The sequence below is a fragment of the Eschrichtius robustus genome, chromosome 2 (genome assembly GCF_028021215.1).
Source record: "Eschrichtius robustus isolate mEscRob2 chromosome 2, mEscRob2.pri, whole genome shotgun sequence".
Taxonomy (NCBI): Eukaryota; Metazoa; Chordata; class Mammalia; order Artiodactyla; family Eschrichtiidae; genus Eschrichtius; species Eschrichtius robustus.
Genome location: NC_090825.1, coordinates 174,083,615 through 174,104,285, shown reverse-complemented (window position 1 = coordinate 174,104,285; position 20,671 = coordinate 174,083,615). Strand labels below are relative to the sequence as shown.

General features: G+C 46.3%; 1 protein-coding gene across 5 annotated transcripts in view; it reads right to left on the bottom strand.

The window, feature by feature from the left end:
- The window catches only part of INSR (insulin receptor), a 131,125-nt gene that overhangs the window by 42,510 nt on the left and 67,944 nt on the right, over positions 1 to 20,671 (bottom strand). For all 5 annotated transcript variants that reach the window (XM_068537122.1, XM_068537124.1, XM_068537125.1 and 2 more), the window contains exon 3: positions 6,676 to 6,997. In XM_068537122.1, the coding sequence (XP_068393223.1) occupies positions 6,676 to 6,997 (322 nt within the window). The remainder of the gene's footprint in view (positions 1 to 6,675; positions 6,998 to 20,671) is intronic.

The window sequence follows — 20,671 nt, the reverse complement described above, 5'->3', positions numbered from 1 at the left end:
ACACACACACACAGCAGACAGTGTGTTGCACAGGGTCCCAAGTGACCATAAGGCAGGATGCTTTATCCACAGAACTGGTGACATTTGGGGCCGGAGAATTCTCTGTTGTGGGAGGCTGTCCTGTGTATTAAGGGTATCAAGCAGCCTGCCTGGGTTCCACCTGTTCCACACCAGCAGCACCCCTCCACCCAAGACATGACAGCCAAAAATGTCTCCAAACATTGTCCCCTGGGGGATGGAAGGGCAAATCACCCCCAGGTAAGAACAACTGCCTGAAGTGATAGGCTTAGGGTGTTTCTCCAGGGTGGCAGGTCCTACAGCATTACCCTGGTCAGGAGACTCATGCTTTTACTCCAAAATGATGGGGCTCCTGCCTTCCCCCAAAGCGATAGGATTCACACTGTACCCCATGGAGAATCACCTTCTACCCTGTGGAGACAGGACTCATGCCATTCCATGGAACTGATGGGACTCCTGGCATTACCATGGTGATGGGAATGATGCAGAGCTGATGGGCCTTACGTAGGACTCATTTTGCCGCTATTCGAAAGTGGTTGAGCTGATACTTCTACCCCAACTGGTGGAACTTAGGCTGCTACTGCAAGGTGATGGGATGTTTGCTGCTCTGTGTGTGGGGGGTCTGACGTGACCAAACAACGATATAGGACGTGACGACACAACCTATGAGCTACAACACAACCTCACATTTGATAGTGGGTAACTGGAGGAAGACTTTGGCTTTGCCTTCCTGCAGCCTGATGTCCTCAAATTTATAGCCCCCAGGAGTCCTTTGGGAATCAGCCCTCCCCTACACAGGGTCCCTGAGGTCAGTTCTTGGCTGGCACAGCTCTCCTAGGTCCAAGCAGGACACAGGATCCAGGGTAGGCTGAGCACAATCTTCCATCCCGCTGGGAATTCAGAGGTGGGCACACCCCCAGGCCAACCCAGTGAGGGTTTTGCTAGAACTTCCTGGAAGGAAAAATTGTCTTCCTTCTGCAGTATCTAAGAGGGTATGGCTATATTGCTAGCATGGAGCAAGGGGCAAGGGAGAGGCTGCCTGAGAGCAAAACTAACAGAAACAGAAATAAAGCTGAGGATGGAACGAAACTGATCATATTCATCCCTTGAGCTCCTGGATACAGCTGTACCTAAAGCGATTCCCTGAACTTTTTGGTTACAGTCATCAGTAAACTCCCTTAATCTTGCTTGAGCCAGTTTGAATTGGGGTTCTGTCGTATGAAACCTCAAGATTCCCAACTGTTACGTTCTCAAGGTCTGTGTCCTCGTCTGTGAAACGGAGGCAATCTTCAGGGGGCAGGTAGTGATGAGGACTGAATGATATATACCACCTAAAGCACTCGGCACATAGAAAATAAAAGTCGTTGGTCCGTTGCTATGATGATCACTTTTTATTAGTGGTATCATTGTTGCTACTGTTGTAAATAACAACAGTAATTGTTGTTACCACACCCCTGCATATTCGATTCTTCAGAAAGATCTTGGTCACGGGTGACCACCTAGAGGGGTGGGATACGGAGGGTGGGAGGGAGATGCAAGAGGGAGGGGATATGGGGATATATGTATATGTAGAGCTGATTCACTTTGTTATACAGCAGAAACTAACACACCATTGTAAAGCAATTATACTCCAATACAGATGTTAAAAAAAAAAAAAGAAAATTGAAAGAACAGGAAAAAAAAAAAAAAAAAAAAGAACACATCTGGTCTTTGTCCCAGGTCCTGGCGCAGAGCTTCAAAAGCCCTTGGAATTTCCTGAGTTATAGGAGTATCTTTGTTGTGCTAATGAGGTGACTTGTAGGGGCTGGTCACCAGAAAGACCAAATATATGATTTGGAGGGTTGCATCAACCATTTGACCTCCAGAGAGAGAAGGGGGGCTGGAGATGGAGTTCAAACCTATGGCCAATGATTCAACCAATCACACCTATGTAGTAAAAACCAAAGGAAAACTCTGGACACCAACTCAGTCCATTTTTCTGGCTGGTGAACACACAGCTATGCTGGAAGGGTGATATCTCTGGTTCCATGAGGGGATAGGAGCCCTGCGTCTGGAACTCTCCCAGCCTCTGTGCACCCTTAATAATAAAGCTGTAATTGTAAGTAATTGTAATTGTAATTGTAATTGTAAGACTGACATGAAGCTTTTTGACTGCTGAGGCATCTATTTCAAAAGACATCTGTCTTGAGTAAATGTAACACCAGGTCTATGACCCAGCCACTAGCAAAACAACCAGATAAGGAATTAGGCTGCCCCCACCCATGAAGGGGGCTCTTTCAGAAAGCCCTGGGGAACCTAGATAACTGACCACTTGACTGACCCTGCTTCCCCCTTCCTGTGCCCTAATTCCTGCCTTTTTTTTTTTTATATAAATTTATTTTATTTTATTTATTTATTTATTTTTAAATTTTTGGCTGCGTTGGGTCTTCGTTGCTGCGTGCGGGATTTCTCTAGTTGCGGCGAGCGGGGGCCACCTCTCGCTGCGGTGCACGGGCCTCTCACTGCGGTGGCTTCTCTTGTTGCGGAGCACGGGCTCTAGGCGCACGGGCTTCAGTAGTTGTGGCACATGGGCTCAGCAGTTGTGGCTCACGGGCTCTAGAGCGCAGGCTCAGTAGTTGTGGCTCACGGGCTTAGCTGCTCCACGGCATGTGGGATCTTCCTGGACCAGGGCTCGAACCCGTGTCCCCTGCATTGGCAGGCGGACTCTTAACCACTGCGCCACTGGGGAAGCCCTAATTCCTGCTCTTAAGCTTTAAATTCACCATAGAGTGAACCCATAAAACCCTAGACACCCCACCCTCATACCCTAATAAAAGCAGACCCCTCCAAGTATTCCTCTCTCTCTCTCCCTTCCTCCCTCCCACTCTTTTTCTCCCCTCTCTCCCTCTCCCCACCCCTGCTCCCCACGACTTCACTGTGTGGCCCTCCGGGACCTGTGAGTAACAAATCTTGTTCTTCGAGGTTCCCTGATGGTTTCTCACTGAAGTGCATCCTGGGATCATAATAGGAACCACAGAGCTGGCCCAGCCATAAATAGGGGCCCCCATGGGGGAGTGTCTGTGGAGCTCGCTACAAGTGATGCGTGCCTAGGTAAGCACTGCAAGCATCCCGAACCCAAGGTGCTACCATCAATAGGCGTGGACCAACAGAATAGTATAGACTTTATTTTTTTCCAGCTCTGTGAGTTGTCCTAGCAAATTATTGAACCCAGAGGGTCTGTGGGAGCCTCAAAATTTATAGCCAGCCAATCAGAAGTGTGGGTGACCTGGGGACCCCCCCCCCAACTGTGGCTGGCATGTGAAGTAAAGCTGGTCTGATGGAGAACCAAGGCTTTAACCTGTGGGTCTGATGCTAAGCCAGGTGGTTGAGGTTGAGTTCTATTGCAGTACACCCAGTTGGTGTCAGAGCAGCTGGGGTGGAAACAGAATAATGACCAAATGTTTGGGTTCTTTTGTTGGTTCTACAAATATTCACTGAGCACTTATCATGTGCTCGATGATGCTCTAAGCCAAAGGTAAGCAAACTACAGCCCACAGGCCAACTCCAGCTGGCCACTGGTTGTTGTAAATAGAGCTCTATTGGAACACACCCACACCCACTGGTTTGAGTATCATCAATGGCTGCTATCACTCTATAAGGCCAGAGTAGAGTAGCTGCAACCATAGAGACCTCAGAGCTGAAAATATTTACTATCTGGCCCTTTGCCAATGGCAGTTATAAACCACAGGCACACATGAGTGAACAAACAACCTACTTTCCCTGTGGGAAATCCACACGTTCTTTCCAGCCCTTCCCACCAAGAAGTGGAGTCTGCCTTCTCATCCATGGAATCTGGGCTTGGCCATATGAATTGCTTTGGCCAATGGGACGTTAGCAAATGTGATACAGCAGTGGCTTAAGAAGTCCTTACCCAGTAAAGCATGACCTTCCTGGCTACACGTGGAGAGAGGTCCCAACTGCCCATGCAGGATATGAGAGGTTAGCTTGTACCATCTCATCAGAGCTGACCCAGCCCAAGCCAGACAAACCTCCAGTCAATGCACAGACTCATTAGAAATCATAAATGAGTGTTGTTTTAAGTCACTAAGTGCTGGGGTGGTTTGTTACACAGCACAAGCTAACTGATACGCTTGTGAAGCGTATGGTCTCATTGGGGGAAGTTAATAAATTGACAATTAAAATATCAGCTAGTGGTAAATAGCATGAAAAGAGTTAAAATGGAGTGTTGTGCCCAAGAGTAGCCAGATGGCTAGTTCAGACAGGATCGTCATACAGGGAAGGAGTCTCAAAAGAAGTGACTTTTAAGCCTGTGACCTGGATGACAAGGAGAAACCAGCCATGCGAAGATCAAGAGGCAGAGAATTCTCCACACCCTTAACATGCACCCCAAATAGCTAATCCTCCTCATCTCACTAAAGAGCACCCCACCAGGTATCTGGGAATGACCACAGATGGCGAGGCCTCTTAATGAACCCACATGAGTTCCCAGACCTCTGCTCTAATAACATCAAGAACTACTTCCCAGGGACTTCCCTGGCAGTCCAGTGGTTGGGACTCCACGCTCCCAGTGCAGGGGGTCTGGGTTTGATCCCTGGTCAAGGAACTAGATCCCGCATGATGCAACTAAAAGAGCCGCATGCCACAGTGAAGATCCCGTGTGCCGCAACTGAAGGATCCCGCATGCCGCAACTAAGACCCAGTGCAGCCAAATAAGTAAATAAATAAATACGTATTAAAAGAAAAAAAAAAAAAGGAACTAGTTGCCAGATAAGCCACAAGAATGGGAGAAAACATATCTGGCCCTTTTTAATATCGAACCACATTAGAAAACACGACAGCACTGAAGTCTTTCACAAAATAAAATAAAAGCTTCAGAAGGAAAACAGAATTTTTTTTAACCTACAGAGTAAAATACTGCCATGATGGGTCATAATTAACATCCCTCACTTTCCCCTCTTTCACTCAGTAAACGTCCCAAGCATCACAGGACAAGCTGTCAATTTCCTGGGGCTTCAATCCTGGGGTCACTGGCATCAGCAAAACATCAAAGGAAGTTGTTCTATTTTTCAGATCTTTGTTATGATAAAAAAAAAAAACTTTAAAGCCAACGTCTTTTAGTGGAAGATGTTAATATCCATGTTTTATCTCAAACGTGAAAAAAAAAACCAAATAAATCAAGAGGAATATGATAATTTTCCCAATCTCACTGATAAACTGGCCCCAAAGAAGAAAAAATAGCTCTGTCTGGCATGCAAAGGTGATTTATAGAAGCCTATTTTTGGTCAACAAAGCCACTTGATAGGTTTTATCAAAAATGAGTAAAACAAAACATACTGTACTTGCAGGTTTCACAAACACTCAAAGACAGGCTCCTAGGAACCGGAAAAAAGATTGTTTTCCTTCCCACCCTCCCCACTCAGGGAAATAAAATTTCCCACCAGGACCCGCTCACTTGGCTAATTTTCAAGTCTGAAGAGGAAGATTTTTTACGTAAGCAGGTCAGCTCAAGGCCCCTCGACGTACGTCTGTTTCTGATTTGTTTTTGTGTTGTTTTGTGGGTTGGTTTGTTTTTTTCAGACCCTCAACACAAAAATCAGGAAACAGATTTTTTAAACTCAGTTACAGCCCTGAGACACCAAAATAGCTCATCTGAGAAGCGAACAGCATGAACACAAAGTCTGAGATGTGGGTAGGAAATCTGACTCACCGCCGGGGAGAGAAAACCTTGCTTTTTCTCACCTAAATAGTAGGAAATGGTTTGATGGCATTGTCCTTCAAAAGACAACAAAGCCTTGAGAACAATCTAGAATTGAGTCCTTCTTCCTGGCACTCCAGGTTAATCTCAGGACACCACCCAGATCCAGCTTGGAGAAAACATTTAAAACATCTGAGCTCTAATCTTGGTTGTGAGATTCAGGCAGCTACATCAGTGGGAAAAATCGGACCATCTAAAGGGCTGTATACAAAACCAAAGACTTCTATTTTCTTTTTTTTTATTGTATTTATTTATTGTTTCTGGCTGCGTTGGGTCTTCGTTGCTGCACGCGGGCTTTTCTCTGGTTGCGGTGAGCGGGGGCTACTCTTCGTTGTGGTGCGCGGGCTTCTCATTGCGGTGGCTTCTCTTGTTGCGGAGCAGGGGCTCTAGGTTCACGGGCTTCAGTAGTTGTGGCACACGGGCTCAGTAGTTGTGGCTCGCGGGCTCTAGAGCGCAGGCTCAGTAGTTGTGGCGCACGGGCTTAGCTGCTCCGCGGCATGTGGGATCTTCCCGGACCAGGGCTCGAACCCGTGTCCCCTGCAGTGGCAGGCGGATTCTCAACCACTGCGCCACCAGGGAAGCCCAAGACTTCTATTTTCAATGCTAAGCATAGAAAGCTTTAAATTTTCGGTATGCAAGATGCAGAAAATATTTACCCTCTGGCCCTTTGCAAGAGAAAGTTTGTTGACTCCTGCTCCAAAGGCCAGCACCAAAACCAGGAAACAGGGCTGGCATCCGAGAGACCCACGCATGTCACTAATCACCAGCAGCTTCCTCACTCACAGTCAATTAACTCTAGTTTTCCACACAGTTTTAATCGGCGGCATCACCAACACCAACCCCATGCCCCTTCCCCTCTTTACCACCTGCCCCCAACCCCGGAACCCATACCCAGGACTCACTTGCTGGAATTCATCGTGTACCCGGAGGGGCACTCAGGGATGCACTTGTTATTGTGAATGACATACTGGTGGCAGCCCTGCCTCCGAGAGTTCTTGCATTTGTTGTGCAGATCCTGGCAGAAGCTGAAGTTCACACAGCGCCAGTCTTGGAAGTGGTAGTAGGGGGGCGGGCAGGTCTCCACGCACCTGCCATCCAGGTAGAAGTTGCGACAGGCCACACACTTGGTGGGGTCGTCAGGCTCAGAGCAGTTGCCCAAGCACTCACTGTGGCAACAGAGACCCTCAGCGGTGCAGCCGTGAGACTTACAGATGGTCGGACACACTGGAGAGAGAAAGAAAACAGCTGGTCAGTGGCTTTGCCCAATTCCTGTCTGCACGACAGCAAATCTGGATGAGGAAGTGCAAGCCAAACAAAATAATAATGGTAACAGTTCACTTCTACAGCACTTGCTACGTGCCAGGCACAACTATTAACTCATTTCAGCCCCAAGCCAGTGACATGCTTGTAGATGTTTAACAGCTTCTTCAGGGAGCGGGGCAGAGATGCTCTGCTTTATAGCATTTGCCAATTTCCATGGTGTAAATACTCCCACCACGGTTCCTTTCAAGCTACCCACCTATAGTTACTGAATGTGGAGCCAGTAAGAGATACATAGTATCACAGCATTAAATAGTACCTCCATTGCATAGATACAATAGTAGCAAATAACCTCAAAGGCATAAATCATAGAAAAACGTAGTGAGATGATTAGGAAGTGGTGAGTTTGGAGTATTTATTACCTTTGTTTTAAACATAATTTGTTTAATTGTAAGTTGATGTCATTTAAATTTTAATAACAGCTTGTTTAAGAACCAAATTTCCTGAAAATTACACAATTGGCTTTAGCAAGCCAGCTCCAGCACACAGCTCCAGTACTGGTGTAAATAGATATATCTGGGGCTTCCCTGGTGGTGCAGTGGTTAAGAATCCACCTGCCAATGCAGGGAACACAGGTTCGAGCCCTGGTCCGGGAAGATCCCACATGCCGCGGAGCAACTAAGCCCGTGCGCCACAACTACTGAGCCTGCGTTCTAGAGCCCGCGAGCCACAACTACTGAGCCCACGTGCCTAGAGCCCATGCTCCACAACAAGAGACGCTGTGACAATGAGAAGCCTGCGCACCGCAATGAAGAGTAGCCCTGGCTCGCCGCAACTAGTGAAAGCCCACGCACAGCAACAAACACCCAACACAGCCAAAAATAAATAAATTAAATAAATTAATTAAAAAAAATTTTTTAGAGAACTCTTTAAAATAAATAAATAAATAAATAGATAAATAGACCCTGATCTCCATTTTCTCCATTTTACAAATGGGGAAACTGAGGCGCAAGGAGGTTAAGCAAATGGCCCAAAGGTCATTAATTGCTTCAACACACATTTGCTTGCACTGATCTAGATATTACAGCTGCTGCAGGAACATGGTGGCCACAGACCCTGCCTTTGGGACCACATGGTCCAATGGAGGAGACATATTCATTATTTAAACGTATAACTGCATACACAGCAAGCACCGTGCTGGAAGTAAGCGGAGGTGGCATTTCTGCTGTGACCTGCAGGAGATCATGAATGGGAAAGGAGAGGGCTCTGCGGATGGCGGGCAGAGGCTGTGCACAGATTTTGTGGCTAGAGTTTCTCGTTTGATGCAACCGAACTTGTCCACTGAAGGCTGGACTCTGCCCTGGCTTCCTGCAGCAGCTTGGAACACATCTCCTTTCTCCCGATGTCTCACTACTCATGACTTCCTGATTCCCCTTAATTTTGGTCCCTCAGCATCTGACCTGGGCTTCCATTGACCAGCCCTCCCTTTCCAGGCTGCCAGCAAATTTGTCCCTGGACCGATGGCTTCCCTGAGGCTGGAAAGACCTCGGCCACAGCAGAGCCTGTTCCCTGGGTGCCTTCTCTGCTCACTCCGTGCACACCTTGAAACGTGGTTTGGAAGCTGGGGAGTGTTCTTCACTCCAAATCCTCAGGCCCTTCGATTGCTGCAATGAACATTCCGGCCCACGTGGATCCCACCAACCAGACCCAGGGAACTGAAGAGGCTTCTGAAGCCACACTCCCACATGCGCATTGCTGTTGGATGGAACTTTCTGTGATGATGGAAATGGTCTCCTTCGGCACCGTCCAACACGGTAGCCACTTCCCCGTGGTTGTGGGGTGTGGTTAGTGCAACAAGGAACCAATTTTTTTTTAATTGCAGCAAAATATGCATAAAACTGACCATCTTAACCATTTTTAAGTGCACAGCTCAGTGGCACTAAGCACATTCACATTGTCATGCAACCATCCCCACCATCCACCTCCAGAGCTTTCTCATCTTCCCAAACTGGAACTCTGTCCCCATGAAACCCTGACTCCCCACCCTCTCCCCCAGCCCCTGGCCCCCACCATCTACTTCCTGTCTCTATGGATTTGACTCTTCTAGGGACCTCCTGTGAGTGGAATCAGATCGTGTTTGTCCTTTTGTGTCTGGCTTATTTCACTGAGCATCAGGTCCTCAAGGTTCATCCGTGTTGCAGCAGGTGTCAGAAGTTCCTTCCTTTTTAACAAAGGCAGAATTCTTGTTGACAACATCACCAGTGGGTGCTTGACTATATCTTGATAAGGAGGAAAACATCTATACACAGTAAGATGAGCTAGCTTGAATAACTGTAGCTGCTTACATTTATACAATGAAAATCGACCATATATGTCAAAAAGGGGAGAATCCAAGCTTTGCATAGGTTCTTAGGCAAAATTTTCTGGAATTTTAATTCTCTCCAAGCTTGTCATGATCCAAAGGTGCCGGGGAAAAAATAGTCATTGAATAAGAGATGTGGAATGTGCAAATCATGATTAATAAATAGATCTGGTTTTGCCATTAAAAAAAAAAAAGCTTCCTTCCTTTTTAAGGGTAATACTATTTCATTGTGTGTATATACCACATTTTGTTTATCCATTCATCTGTCAATTGACTCTAGGGTTACTTAGACCTTTTGCTCATTGTGAATCATGCTGCTGTGATCATGGATGTACAAATATCTCTTTAAGACTCTACTTTCAGTTCTTTTATGTATATACCCAGAAGTGAATTGTTGAATCATATGGTACTTCTATTTTTAATGTTTTTATTGAAGTATAGTTGATTTACAATGTTGTGTTAGTTCCAGGTGTACAGCACAGTGATTCAGTTTTATATATATATATTTCTATTCTTTTTCAGATACTTTTCCTTTTAGGTTATTACAAAATATTGACATAAACCACAGCAATATCTTTTTGGATCCATCTCCTAGAGTAATGAAACAAAAATAAACAAATGGGACCTAATTACACTTAAAAGCTTTTGCACAGCAAAGGAAACCATAAACAAAATGAACAGACAACCTATAGAATGGGAGAAAATATTTGCAAACAATGTGACTGACAAGGGATTAATTTCCAAAATACTTTTAATTTTTTGAGGAACCACCATACCACTTTGCACAGCGGCTGCACCATTTTACATTCCCACCAAGAGTACACAGTAGAAGGTTCCAGCTTCTACTGAGGAACCAAACTTTTCATTGCATTTCAATTTTAATTTTAAAATTGGGGGGGCTACTGGCTCTTGTATTGGACAGCAGAGGCTTAGCGAAAGAAACTCCTTGCCAAAGCCTACGGGTCTCATGTGGTCTAGTGCCTGCAGTCTCTCTGAGTCCTTCTCCCAAACCCAGGCAGTCGCCACTCCAGCATCCTTCCTGCCCCTCACACACCCAGGCTCAGCCCTACCACAGGACCTTTGCATCTGCTGCTCTGGCTGCAGCACCCTCCCCTTATCCTCCCATAACTAGCTCCTTCTGAACCTTCAGGTCTCAACCCTTAGAAAGACCTCCCCTGACCTCCCCACTGGAAGTCACTTTCTCCTTCTTAAACCAAGTTCTAACACATGATCCTATGACATTTTTCTTACAGCACTTATCACTCTCAAAAATTATCTTGGGTGCTTGTTGATTGTCCGTCTGGAGGGGAGCTTAGGGGGCAGGGCCACTCGTGCTCCATTCACTGCACTGGATCCCACGACACCCACTCCTAGGACAGGGTCATTGAATAAGAGATGTGGAATGTGCAAATCATGATTGCACCCAACAGGAGCTCAGTAGACCCATGTCTGAATAGACAGAAAGGAGGCAAAAGAAAGGCCTTTGGAGCAGTTCTAAGCCCCCAGTTTTTAGCCAGTGGCTCAGGAATTCATCCAAGAACTCCGAGTTGCAGGAGCTTCACAAACACTATGAAAAATTACATGGAAAATTTGGAGCCTCCATGCCTAGGTGCATGGTCTGATTTTCTACATGGATCAAGAAAGAATTAAGAAGCTGTAATAGGAGCAGGATGGAGTTAACCCCACCAATGTCTGTGTAGGATTTTCAGCGTTTACATACCCCCCCACTGGATTCTTACTTAATTCTAACAAAGACCCCGGGAGGGAGCGGGGTAAGTAACATTGTCTCCATCTCACAGAGGAGAGAAGACTTGCTCAGCTGAGATGCAGCAGGGCCAAAACCCGAACTTCGATCTTTTGGCTCTGAACCCGACATTCCTGGGTCTCAAGAAGGACACGGCCATCCACAGGGTCCACCCAGTCGGGGGGAGGAGTGAGTGACATGCATACAGCTCTCCACCCACAGGCCTGACACAAAGTTTTCTCTAAAGAATCCATAACAGCCTCAGTTTTCTTGTCTGTCAAATGGGGATGATAACAAACCCTTAACTCCTTCTCACACCTAAAAGAGGGGATGCGGGTAAAGAACTGGATTCTTTGATAGACACAGTGTAGGCTGGATATCAGTTAGCTACTCTGGGCATTATTATTATTTCCATTGTCATTAATAATCTGTCTACGAGGACCCAAGGAACTCCATGGCAGGAAGCAATATAGAAAGCAGACAATTATTTAGGACCCACAAAGACTCCACCCTCTGGGAAAGCACATGTGCGAGCAGGAAGGGGCCTGTTTCCTGGGCTGGGGCTGCATCTGAGGGTCAGCCCTTAAGTTCAAAAGAGGTGTCAGCAAAGACCTCACAAAAACTTCCCAAACACATAAGCCTTCCGGCCTAGACAATGCTAAGAAAAACGATACAACACTCACAAACAAGGCCAGAGGTTAACCACAGGGTTATTCAGTCTTCCTCTGGAGCCCTGCCTAAGAGGCGCACCTGAGAACAACTTCATTCTCCAGCAAAGGAGCTGGCAACATTTTCCCACAGAGGGTCACAAAACATATGTTCGGGGCTTATGTTCGGTGTCACAACTAGTCGACTCTGCCGCTGTGGCGTGAAAACAGCCCCAGAGAAGGCTTATGGGGACAAACGCATCGTGCCCAATAAAACTTTACTTACAAAAGCAAGCAATGGGCTGGATCATTTGCCAACCCAGGCAAATGATCAGAGGTAAGTTTCAATACAGTGAAACTTACCTGTGATTGATTTACTTTTTTTTTTTAATAATATTTATTTATTTATTTGGTTGTGCTGGGTCTTAGTTGCAGCAGGCAGTCTCCTTAGTTGAAGCTCGAGGGCTCCTCAGTTGCAGCATGCAAACTCTGGTTGCGGCACGCATGTGGGATCTAGTTCCCTGACCAGGGATTGAACCTGGGCCCCCTGCCTTGGGAGCACGGAGTCTTAACCACTGCGCTACCAGGGAAGTCCCTGATTCACTATTTCTATTAGCGCCTCAACTCCAGGAAGTCAGATGTCAACTTATAGATGGATACGTTGTAAATCATTTTTTATCCCATAGAAGAAATAGCCTCCAAAAATGACAGGTTTATTGCCCCTGGGACATTAAGTGTCCCCATATCTAACTTTGCAATCCTAGTTCAGTGATTATACATGCTTTGGCTTTACCATCCAGCCGGTGCCCTCACTAAAGGGTTAAAAGTGTTGACAGGTGTTTTTTTGTGTGCTTTTTTTTTTTTTTCTTTGCATCAGAGTTGTGTTTTTTAACTTTTGAAGACTATACTTTGATAACAATACGTCTGCTCTGGGTGTCTCCCATTCCGTTTCCAAGTACTTTATCTTATTTAATAGAAATGCCACTGGGGGTGTCCCCCACCCAGGTTGAATTATGAAAACCACACATCTGGCAAGATGAAAATGGAGGAGGGGTCTGACTCTCCTCTCCCAGTGCACCTTGCCCTGCCCTTTCACAGACACCAGATGAGCCACAGCCACAGTCCCAGCAGCCCTGGCTCAGAGGGCCACTACCCCCAGGCTGTTTCTGCCAGAGAGGATGGCAGCCTTCTCAAGAAAATGCCCAGCAGTCCGGGAGCTATGGACCTTCCCAGGACAGGTACATGACGTGTGTGTATGGCACATCCACACGCCCAGACCTCCCTCCTCCAAACACACAAGTTCCTTGTTCATCCATCTTCCATCCCCCACCCCCCACCCAAGCTGCCTCGGGCTGCTGGCCTCAATTTCCTCCCAATTCTCCCCTAAAGTTTCCAAAAGCCCCCTGGTCTCCAGTTCCACTAGCAGAAGCAGCCACTACCCTCCTGAAACTCTCACCTCAAGTGGCTTTTTCACTACACCCCGCTGAGAAGATTGAAAACTGAACTCTAAATAAACCGGCAGAGCGGGAAGGAGGGAACAGGGTCACCATCCTCTGGCTGGACCCTCTGAAGTAAGTGGAAGGCTCCTCACCAAGCGATGCTTTCCCCAGAGAGAGATCTACAGAAATGCCAACTGGTTTAAGAGATGCGGTATAAAGCAACTGAGACAGGTGCAATTTGACCTCAGTATTTCTACTGCTAGGAATTATCCTGCAGACAAGGGACCATATGTGCACTTAAACACCTAGACAAGGATATTCTTCACCCTACAGGACATTAACCATTGGGGTTTATAACTGCAAAAGCCTGTAAACAACGTAAAAGTCCCAAGCAGGAGACTGTGTAAATAAATTAATGTGGATCAAGGAAGTAGAATAGTACGCAGCTGTGAAAATGGAAGTGGCTCTATGCATTTTGATGTTGGAGTCACTTCCAAGATAGCATTAAGGGGAAAAAAGTGTCTAAAGAACATAGCTTGTTCGTGGAAAAAGCAAAGAGATGTACACTGTGGGACTACAAAATGGGCAGCTAGTGTGGGAGACAGTTTGGTCGTTTCTTATAACGTTAAACACATACTTCTGGTCCTTACCACAGAACCTAGGGGTTTACCCGGGTGAAGTGAAGAACAAAACAAAACACTTATGTACACACAATGACCTGTATGTGAATGTTTATAGTGGCTACATTTGTAATCACCCCAAACTGGAAACAAACTAAATATCCCTCAACTGGGGAATGGATAAACATTGTATCTCCATGCAACAAACTCTAGGGAGCCGTCAAAATAGAATGACGTGCCGATTTCCACAACACAGGGATGAATTTCAAATGCATGGTATTGAGAGTAAGAAGCTGGTCTCCAAAGCTACACATTCTAGGATCCCATTTTATATGACATCCTGGAAAAAGCAAAACTATAGGGATAGTGAACACATTAGTGGTAACCAGGGGCTGGAACTGCAAATGACACACAGACATTTGGAAGATGATGGAAGCATTCCATATCTTGACTGTGGAAGTGGTTACATGACTATATAATCAGTCAAAACTCACAGAACATTACACCAAAACGGGTGAACTCTGCCGTGTGGAAATTACATCTTAAAATGAGGGGAAAAGAAAAGGACAAATAGGACATATGTCCATCTGGAAGGGACACAAGAAATGTGCCCCGTGACTGCCTGTGGGGAGGGGAATGTGGATGAAGTGGAGGGTGGGTAGCAACATCCTTACATATCAACACAAGTTGATTTTTATTTTTTCCTATGTATGTGTACACCCTTCTAAAACTGACCTCTATTTAAAAATACATTTTTAATATAACTGAATCACTTTGTTGTACACTTGAAACTAACACAACACTGTAAATAACTATACTTCAATAAAAATTTGAAAAATAAAAATACATGTTTAGAAACTCTGCTAGATGATTAAGAAATGGTTTTGATCCATTATACCATTCTACCCCCAAATATTCCTGTAGTGACTGTGTCAGAATAGCCGACAGGCATCAACGAGAGCTTTACAAAGTTTCTCTTAAGATCTTTTTTTGCCTTAGTACAAAATCAACAGTCAAAGCAACTAAACACCAAGTGTGCTCTGAGGTTGGAATCTGGACCAGGTAGAAATATTATTGATGATGGACAACACCGGGACAACAGATGAGATTTATATAACAGACTGTGGATTCAAATACTGCGTCAGCGTTAATGCCCTGATTTTAAGCATCATACGGAGGCTGTGTAAGAGCATTTTCTTGTTCTTAGAAAATACCCCCGAAAAATTAAAGGCAAAGGAACAATATGCGTGCATCTGACTCTCCGATGATTCAGGGGGGAAAAAATTAATATGTATATAATGTGTACATAAATATATCAGAGAGATAATAAAACAAATGGGGTAAAACCAGTGAATTTTGATACAATTCTTGCAAGTTTTCTGTCAACTCGCAAACTACATCAAAATTAAACGTTACCGGGCTTCCCTGGTGGCGCAGTGGTTGAGAATCTGCCTGCCAATGCAGGGGACACAGGTTCGAGCCCTGGTCTGGGAAGATCCCACATGCCGCGGAGCAACTAGGCCCGTGAGCCACAACTACTGAGCCTGCGCGTCTGGAGCCCGTGCTCCGCAACAAGAGAGGCCGCGACGGTGAGAGGCCCGCGCACCGCGATGAAGAGTGGCCCCCGCTCGCCGCAACTAGAGAAAGCCCTCGCACAGAAACTAAGACCCAACACAGCCAAAAATAAATAAATTTTTTAAAAAAATTAAACGTTACCAGTTTATAACCAAGCAAGGTTAAAAGCTGCATTACTGGGAGAAAACAAAGGCCCTGAGGTAAATAACATGCTTATAAAAATACAGCCACTTTTGGTTCCTTTGCCTTTTTAAGTTCAAATCAATTTGGTTTTTCTCAGTTAAGTAGATATATGGTAAAAACAAAACAAAAACTTTTTTTACAAAACCACTATTAAATGTTTCCATAGCACGACATATGTTAATAACATCTTGCTACATTCCTTTCCAAAGCCCGTGGTTAAAAAAAAAAAAAAAAGATTTATTATTCCAAAAATTACTGCTTTCCAGAAATTTCCAAACGGAACAGTTGCGTCATGGGCCTGCAGACACATTAACCACAGGGCCTCGTGGCTCTCCCTGAAAGTGTGAATATTATAAACTCCATAAAGTAATTTACTTTGTTTCCATCCTAAGCCTTTCTGTCCCGCGCCCGCCCCAGACCCTGACAGACGAAGTTCGAATCCCCGGAGCCCCGGGGCGCGGGCAGCACTTAGTCGGGAAATTCCTCCCCTTGGAATCTAGTTGATTTAATGGTGGGATTGGGGGTGGGGGGGCGCTGGGTGAACTTTTGACGGCTGGGTGGTCAACAAACGCCCTTTCGGGTATGCGCTCCCTGAGAAGCGGCGACCGCAGGAGGTCGCGTCCTTGAAGCTAGGAAGCTCCCCCTTTCCTATCCTGACAATGCCGCCCCCGCGGGCGCGAGTAGATTCGCTTCCCAGATGCGTCTGGAATCGAGTGGCGGAGCTCTTCGGGGAAATACGGCGCATGCAGGCCAGAAAGGAGGCGGAGCCCCGAGGGGGGGGGGGGCACCCCGCTAAGGCAGCCTCAGGATTGGTTGGTTCCAAGCATCTATGTGTGTGTTCGGGAGGGGCGGACGCTGGGCAGGAGAAGCCCCGCCCCCGCGAGCTAGTGGCGGCCGCGAAGCACAAAGCCCGAGGCGCACTCCGCTCCGTGGAATCCAGGCCGGGCAGTTACGGCGGCCGCAGCACCGCCCTCGCGCTCAACCAATGGGCGGGCGTGCTGCCGGGGCGCTAGCCCCGCCCCCGGGCTCTCGGGGCTCCGCTCGTCCGACTGGCGCTCCGGCCGTGACCGCCGCCGGGCGGTCCGCGCTGGGGGCTCCGGGAGGGCCTCTCGAGGGTGCAGACCTTGAAGGGCGGGCCTGCAGAGGATGGAACTTTGGAAAAAGTTAAAGAAAAGGAGCAACCGAGTGTGCGGGCCGCCTCAAGCAGCCACCGGGTGGCTTGGGCCGCGCGCGGAGCTGGGCTTGTGCCCGGGAGAAGATCGGGTCACCGCGTGGCAGGCAGCGCCTGGGATGGCCGAGGGGGGCCCTGGCCCCAGGCGTCACTCGGGAGGGGCCCAGAGAGGGGCAGCGGCTCGCCAGGGTAGCACAGCACCGTCTCTCAAATTGGGGGCGAGGGGGGCGTGGCAAGGGGAGAGTCCCACGCTGTGGGACCCTACCCACAAGGTTTCGACCCCTCACTCGCCCATAATACCAAGGACCATACTCATAAATTACATTCTTAATAAAACTTACAAGGTTTCTTTTCGGGGTGCCCTCCGGCCCCTGTTCCCCCAGCATTTGAAGATGTCCACCTATACTTGCAATTCCAGTAGACCGAAGCAGCAAATGGGCATTCACTAACGACACCCCCCCCCCATTCCACGTGAATACACTTTAAAATGTGTATTCCGTTTGCAGAATACAACATTCAACCCATATCGGTTAATAAGCTCTTATTAACCCTATTATTCAAACAACCATCTCCATTACAGATGGAGAAACTTAAGCACAGAAGGGCTGCTTTGCTAATGCCAGCTCAGCTAGCAAGCAGCAGGGCCAAACTGGAACCCAGCTCTCCCAGGGAGACTGGGACGGCGTGTGGCATCAGGGACTTACACTGTGGGTTTAATTCAGTGTTTCCCACTCTGACCCACCTGGATTTGGCACCTTCCTGGCATTGGGGTGCAAAAAGGGATGGTGACCTTGTCTCTGTTCTCCCAGGATGCACAAAAGAGACAGAGAGGTAAGGCCCCTGAAGGGGAGGCTTATTACTGCATCTGTCTTCTTACTGCATCCCAGTGCCAGGCACACACAGCAGGTGCAGTGAAGCTCATAGGGGGAAAAAAAAAAGTGGAGGGAATCAGGTGACTGGCTTTATCCCAGCAGGAGAGGGACAGTACATGCAAATGTGTGAATCATCAGGGTTGCCTTTAACTATAAACATTTCAGAGTTGATGAAGGGCAAAGTACAGAGGAAAAGGTATGGGACATCAGGCCAGGCAGGACGGTTAGGGAGCCGAGGGGCTTGGACTTTGCATCACAGGAGGAGCCGAAGAAGGGCTTCAACCAGAAAAGACACCACCAGATCCACATTTGGGGCCAATTTTCTGGCTCTCTGGTGGGTGGCTGAAGAAGGCAAGAGGGAACAGGGAGGAATAGGCTGGCTTCTGAAGCCATCAGGGAGGTGGAGTCATCAGGACTTATCACATGGATGACTCCCAAGTTTCCACCTTGGGCAGGTGCACAAGACTCACAAGATGAACTAAGAAGAAAAACTAGGTGCTCAAACTTGGACCATCTGGGTTTGAGGTGTGGAGTCCAGGATGTCAGGGCTTCCGCACATGATTGATTGTTTGCAGTTGCTAAGTCACACCTCAAACAACCCCAGCCTGCTCCTGAAAACCACTCTTGCTAAAGTGCCTGGGCCCTTGTTTGTTGGGGACATTTTAGAACTTTTCCCTCATTTATGTATGTAATACATACACATTTTAGGCAATAAACTGTAGCAATGACTTTTTAAAAGTTGTTGAGTTTTAAGGGCTTCCCTGGTGGCGCAGTGGTTGGGAATCTGCCTGCCAATACAGGGGACACGGGTTCGAGCCCTGGTCTGGGAAGATCCCACATGCCACAGAGCAACAAAGCCCATGCGCCACAACTACTGAGCCTGCACTCTAGAGCCCACAAGCCACAACTACTGAGCCTGCACTCTAGAGCCCACAAGCCACAACTACTGAGCTCACATGCCACAACAACTGAAGCCCACGTGCCTAGAGCCCATGCTCTGCAACAAAGAGAAGCCACCACAATGAGAAGCCTGCACACCGCAACAAAGAGTAGCCCCCGCTCACTACAACTAGAGAAAGCCAGCACGCAGCAACAAAGACCCAACGCAGCCAAAAATAAATTAATTTTTTTTAAAATTGCTAATATTTAAAAAAAAAAGTTGTTGAGTTTTAGCCTACTTGTGTTTTCTACTTCTTGAGCCAATGTAACTTTTACAGGCTATTTAGAAATTAATGGCAAGAGAGCACAACTTATGAGATGTGGGCATAGCTGTTCTCAGGGGCAAATTCAGAGCCTTAATTTCTTGCAAAAGGAAATGATTAACCTAAATAAAATAAGCACTTAAACCGGTAAATGAAGTTATTTTAATAATATTCCCCAAATTATTTATTACCAGAGCTGGCTTTATAATTTTTTCATGGATTTTAAGTTACATTTCCATTTTCCTTCTTTATTTTATGTACTTGTTCTTCCCACATCCTTTTTTTTCTTAGTTACACTATATATATAGTGTAACTCTATATATAGAGAGAGTCTTCCTGCTAAAACAGCACTGTCCAATAAACAGTCTGCATTGACAGAAAAGTTCTGTATGTGTGCTGTGCAATTTGGTAATCACTAGCCACATGTAGACACTGGGTGTTGGAAATTGGCTAGTGTGACTGAGAAACTGAATTAATTTTCCTGTGGCTAATGGCTACCCTATTGCTCATTGCTGGATCTAAAAGATCCAGCTCTTGAACTTGTCAGTTATGTTTGTTTTCTAATCAGTTAGTCCCTGCTAATTTATTATTTCCTTCTTCCTGTGTAGATCTGTTTCATTATTCGTTGTCTCACTTTTGTGATTTCTCTATATAATTATTTAAGTCTGCATTCACATCTCCCCAGTCTTCTAAAGCATCTATCTTTGCAGTGCTGAGATCCACCTTTGACCAAAGTTAAGAGTTGTGTTTTGTTTTTAATTATCACATGGCGGGAGTTTGTCTTGCATGCTTGTTTAGTTAAGCTTTTAAAAATTAATTTCCAGTTACATGTACTTGCAACCAGAGATTAGGCAGTTCAACGTCTGCTTTTTGGAATGCGTTGGGTTTCGTTTTTTTTGTTTTTGTTTTTTTTTTTTGAGATTTAACAGATGATTAGTTTTTCTAGATATTCCGAGAGCACTTTAAAATGTGTATTGTTTGCAGAATACAAAGTTCAGCCCATATCTTTTACCACGATCTTATTAACTGTATTATTCAAACTCCTTGTTGCCTAATTGAGGTTTATCTACATGATCAAGGCCGTGTTTGTGTCTCCCCTGAGGTTTCTTTTTTCTTTTTTTTTTAAATTTATTTTTGGTTGCGTTGGGTCTTCGTTGCTGCGTGCGGACTTTCTCTAGTTGTGGCGGGCAAGGGCTACTCTTCATTGCGGTGCGCGGGCTTCTCATTGTGGTGGCTTCTCTGTTGCGGAGCACAGGCTCTAGGCACATGGGCTCCGTAGTTGTGGCACGTGGGCTCAGTAGTTGTGGCACACGGGCTTAGTTGCTCTGCTGCGTGTGGGATCTTCCCAGATCAGGGCTCGAACCTGTGTCCCCTGCATTGGCAGGCGGATTCTTAACCACTGCACCACCAGGGAAGTCCCTCCCCTGAGGTTTCTTAATTCTCCTTGTATTTCCTACAGTTTGTTCTCTAAAGTTGGTTCTATGAATACTCTACCCTCATTAAAGACTGTCCCTTCACCAGTGCAAAACCTCTCTCCCCTTTCCTCCCTGATAATGCCTGCTACCTTGAATTCTCTGCATATTTTTCTCATTCATATTTGCCCACAGGTTTAAGTTTCCTGTGTCATTTTTGGAATTAGGTATAACCATTTTCTTTTTTTTTTTAATTGAAGTATAGTTGATTTACAATGTTGTGTTAATAGGTATAACCATATTCTAGTGGGGAGAGTTGAGAGAGAGAGAGAAAGAACCACAGCCTCCATGGGAACAAGGAAGTGGGAATGGGAAATGTCAGAGTCTGAAATCTGTCTCTGTGGAAGGTCT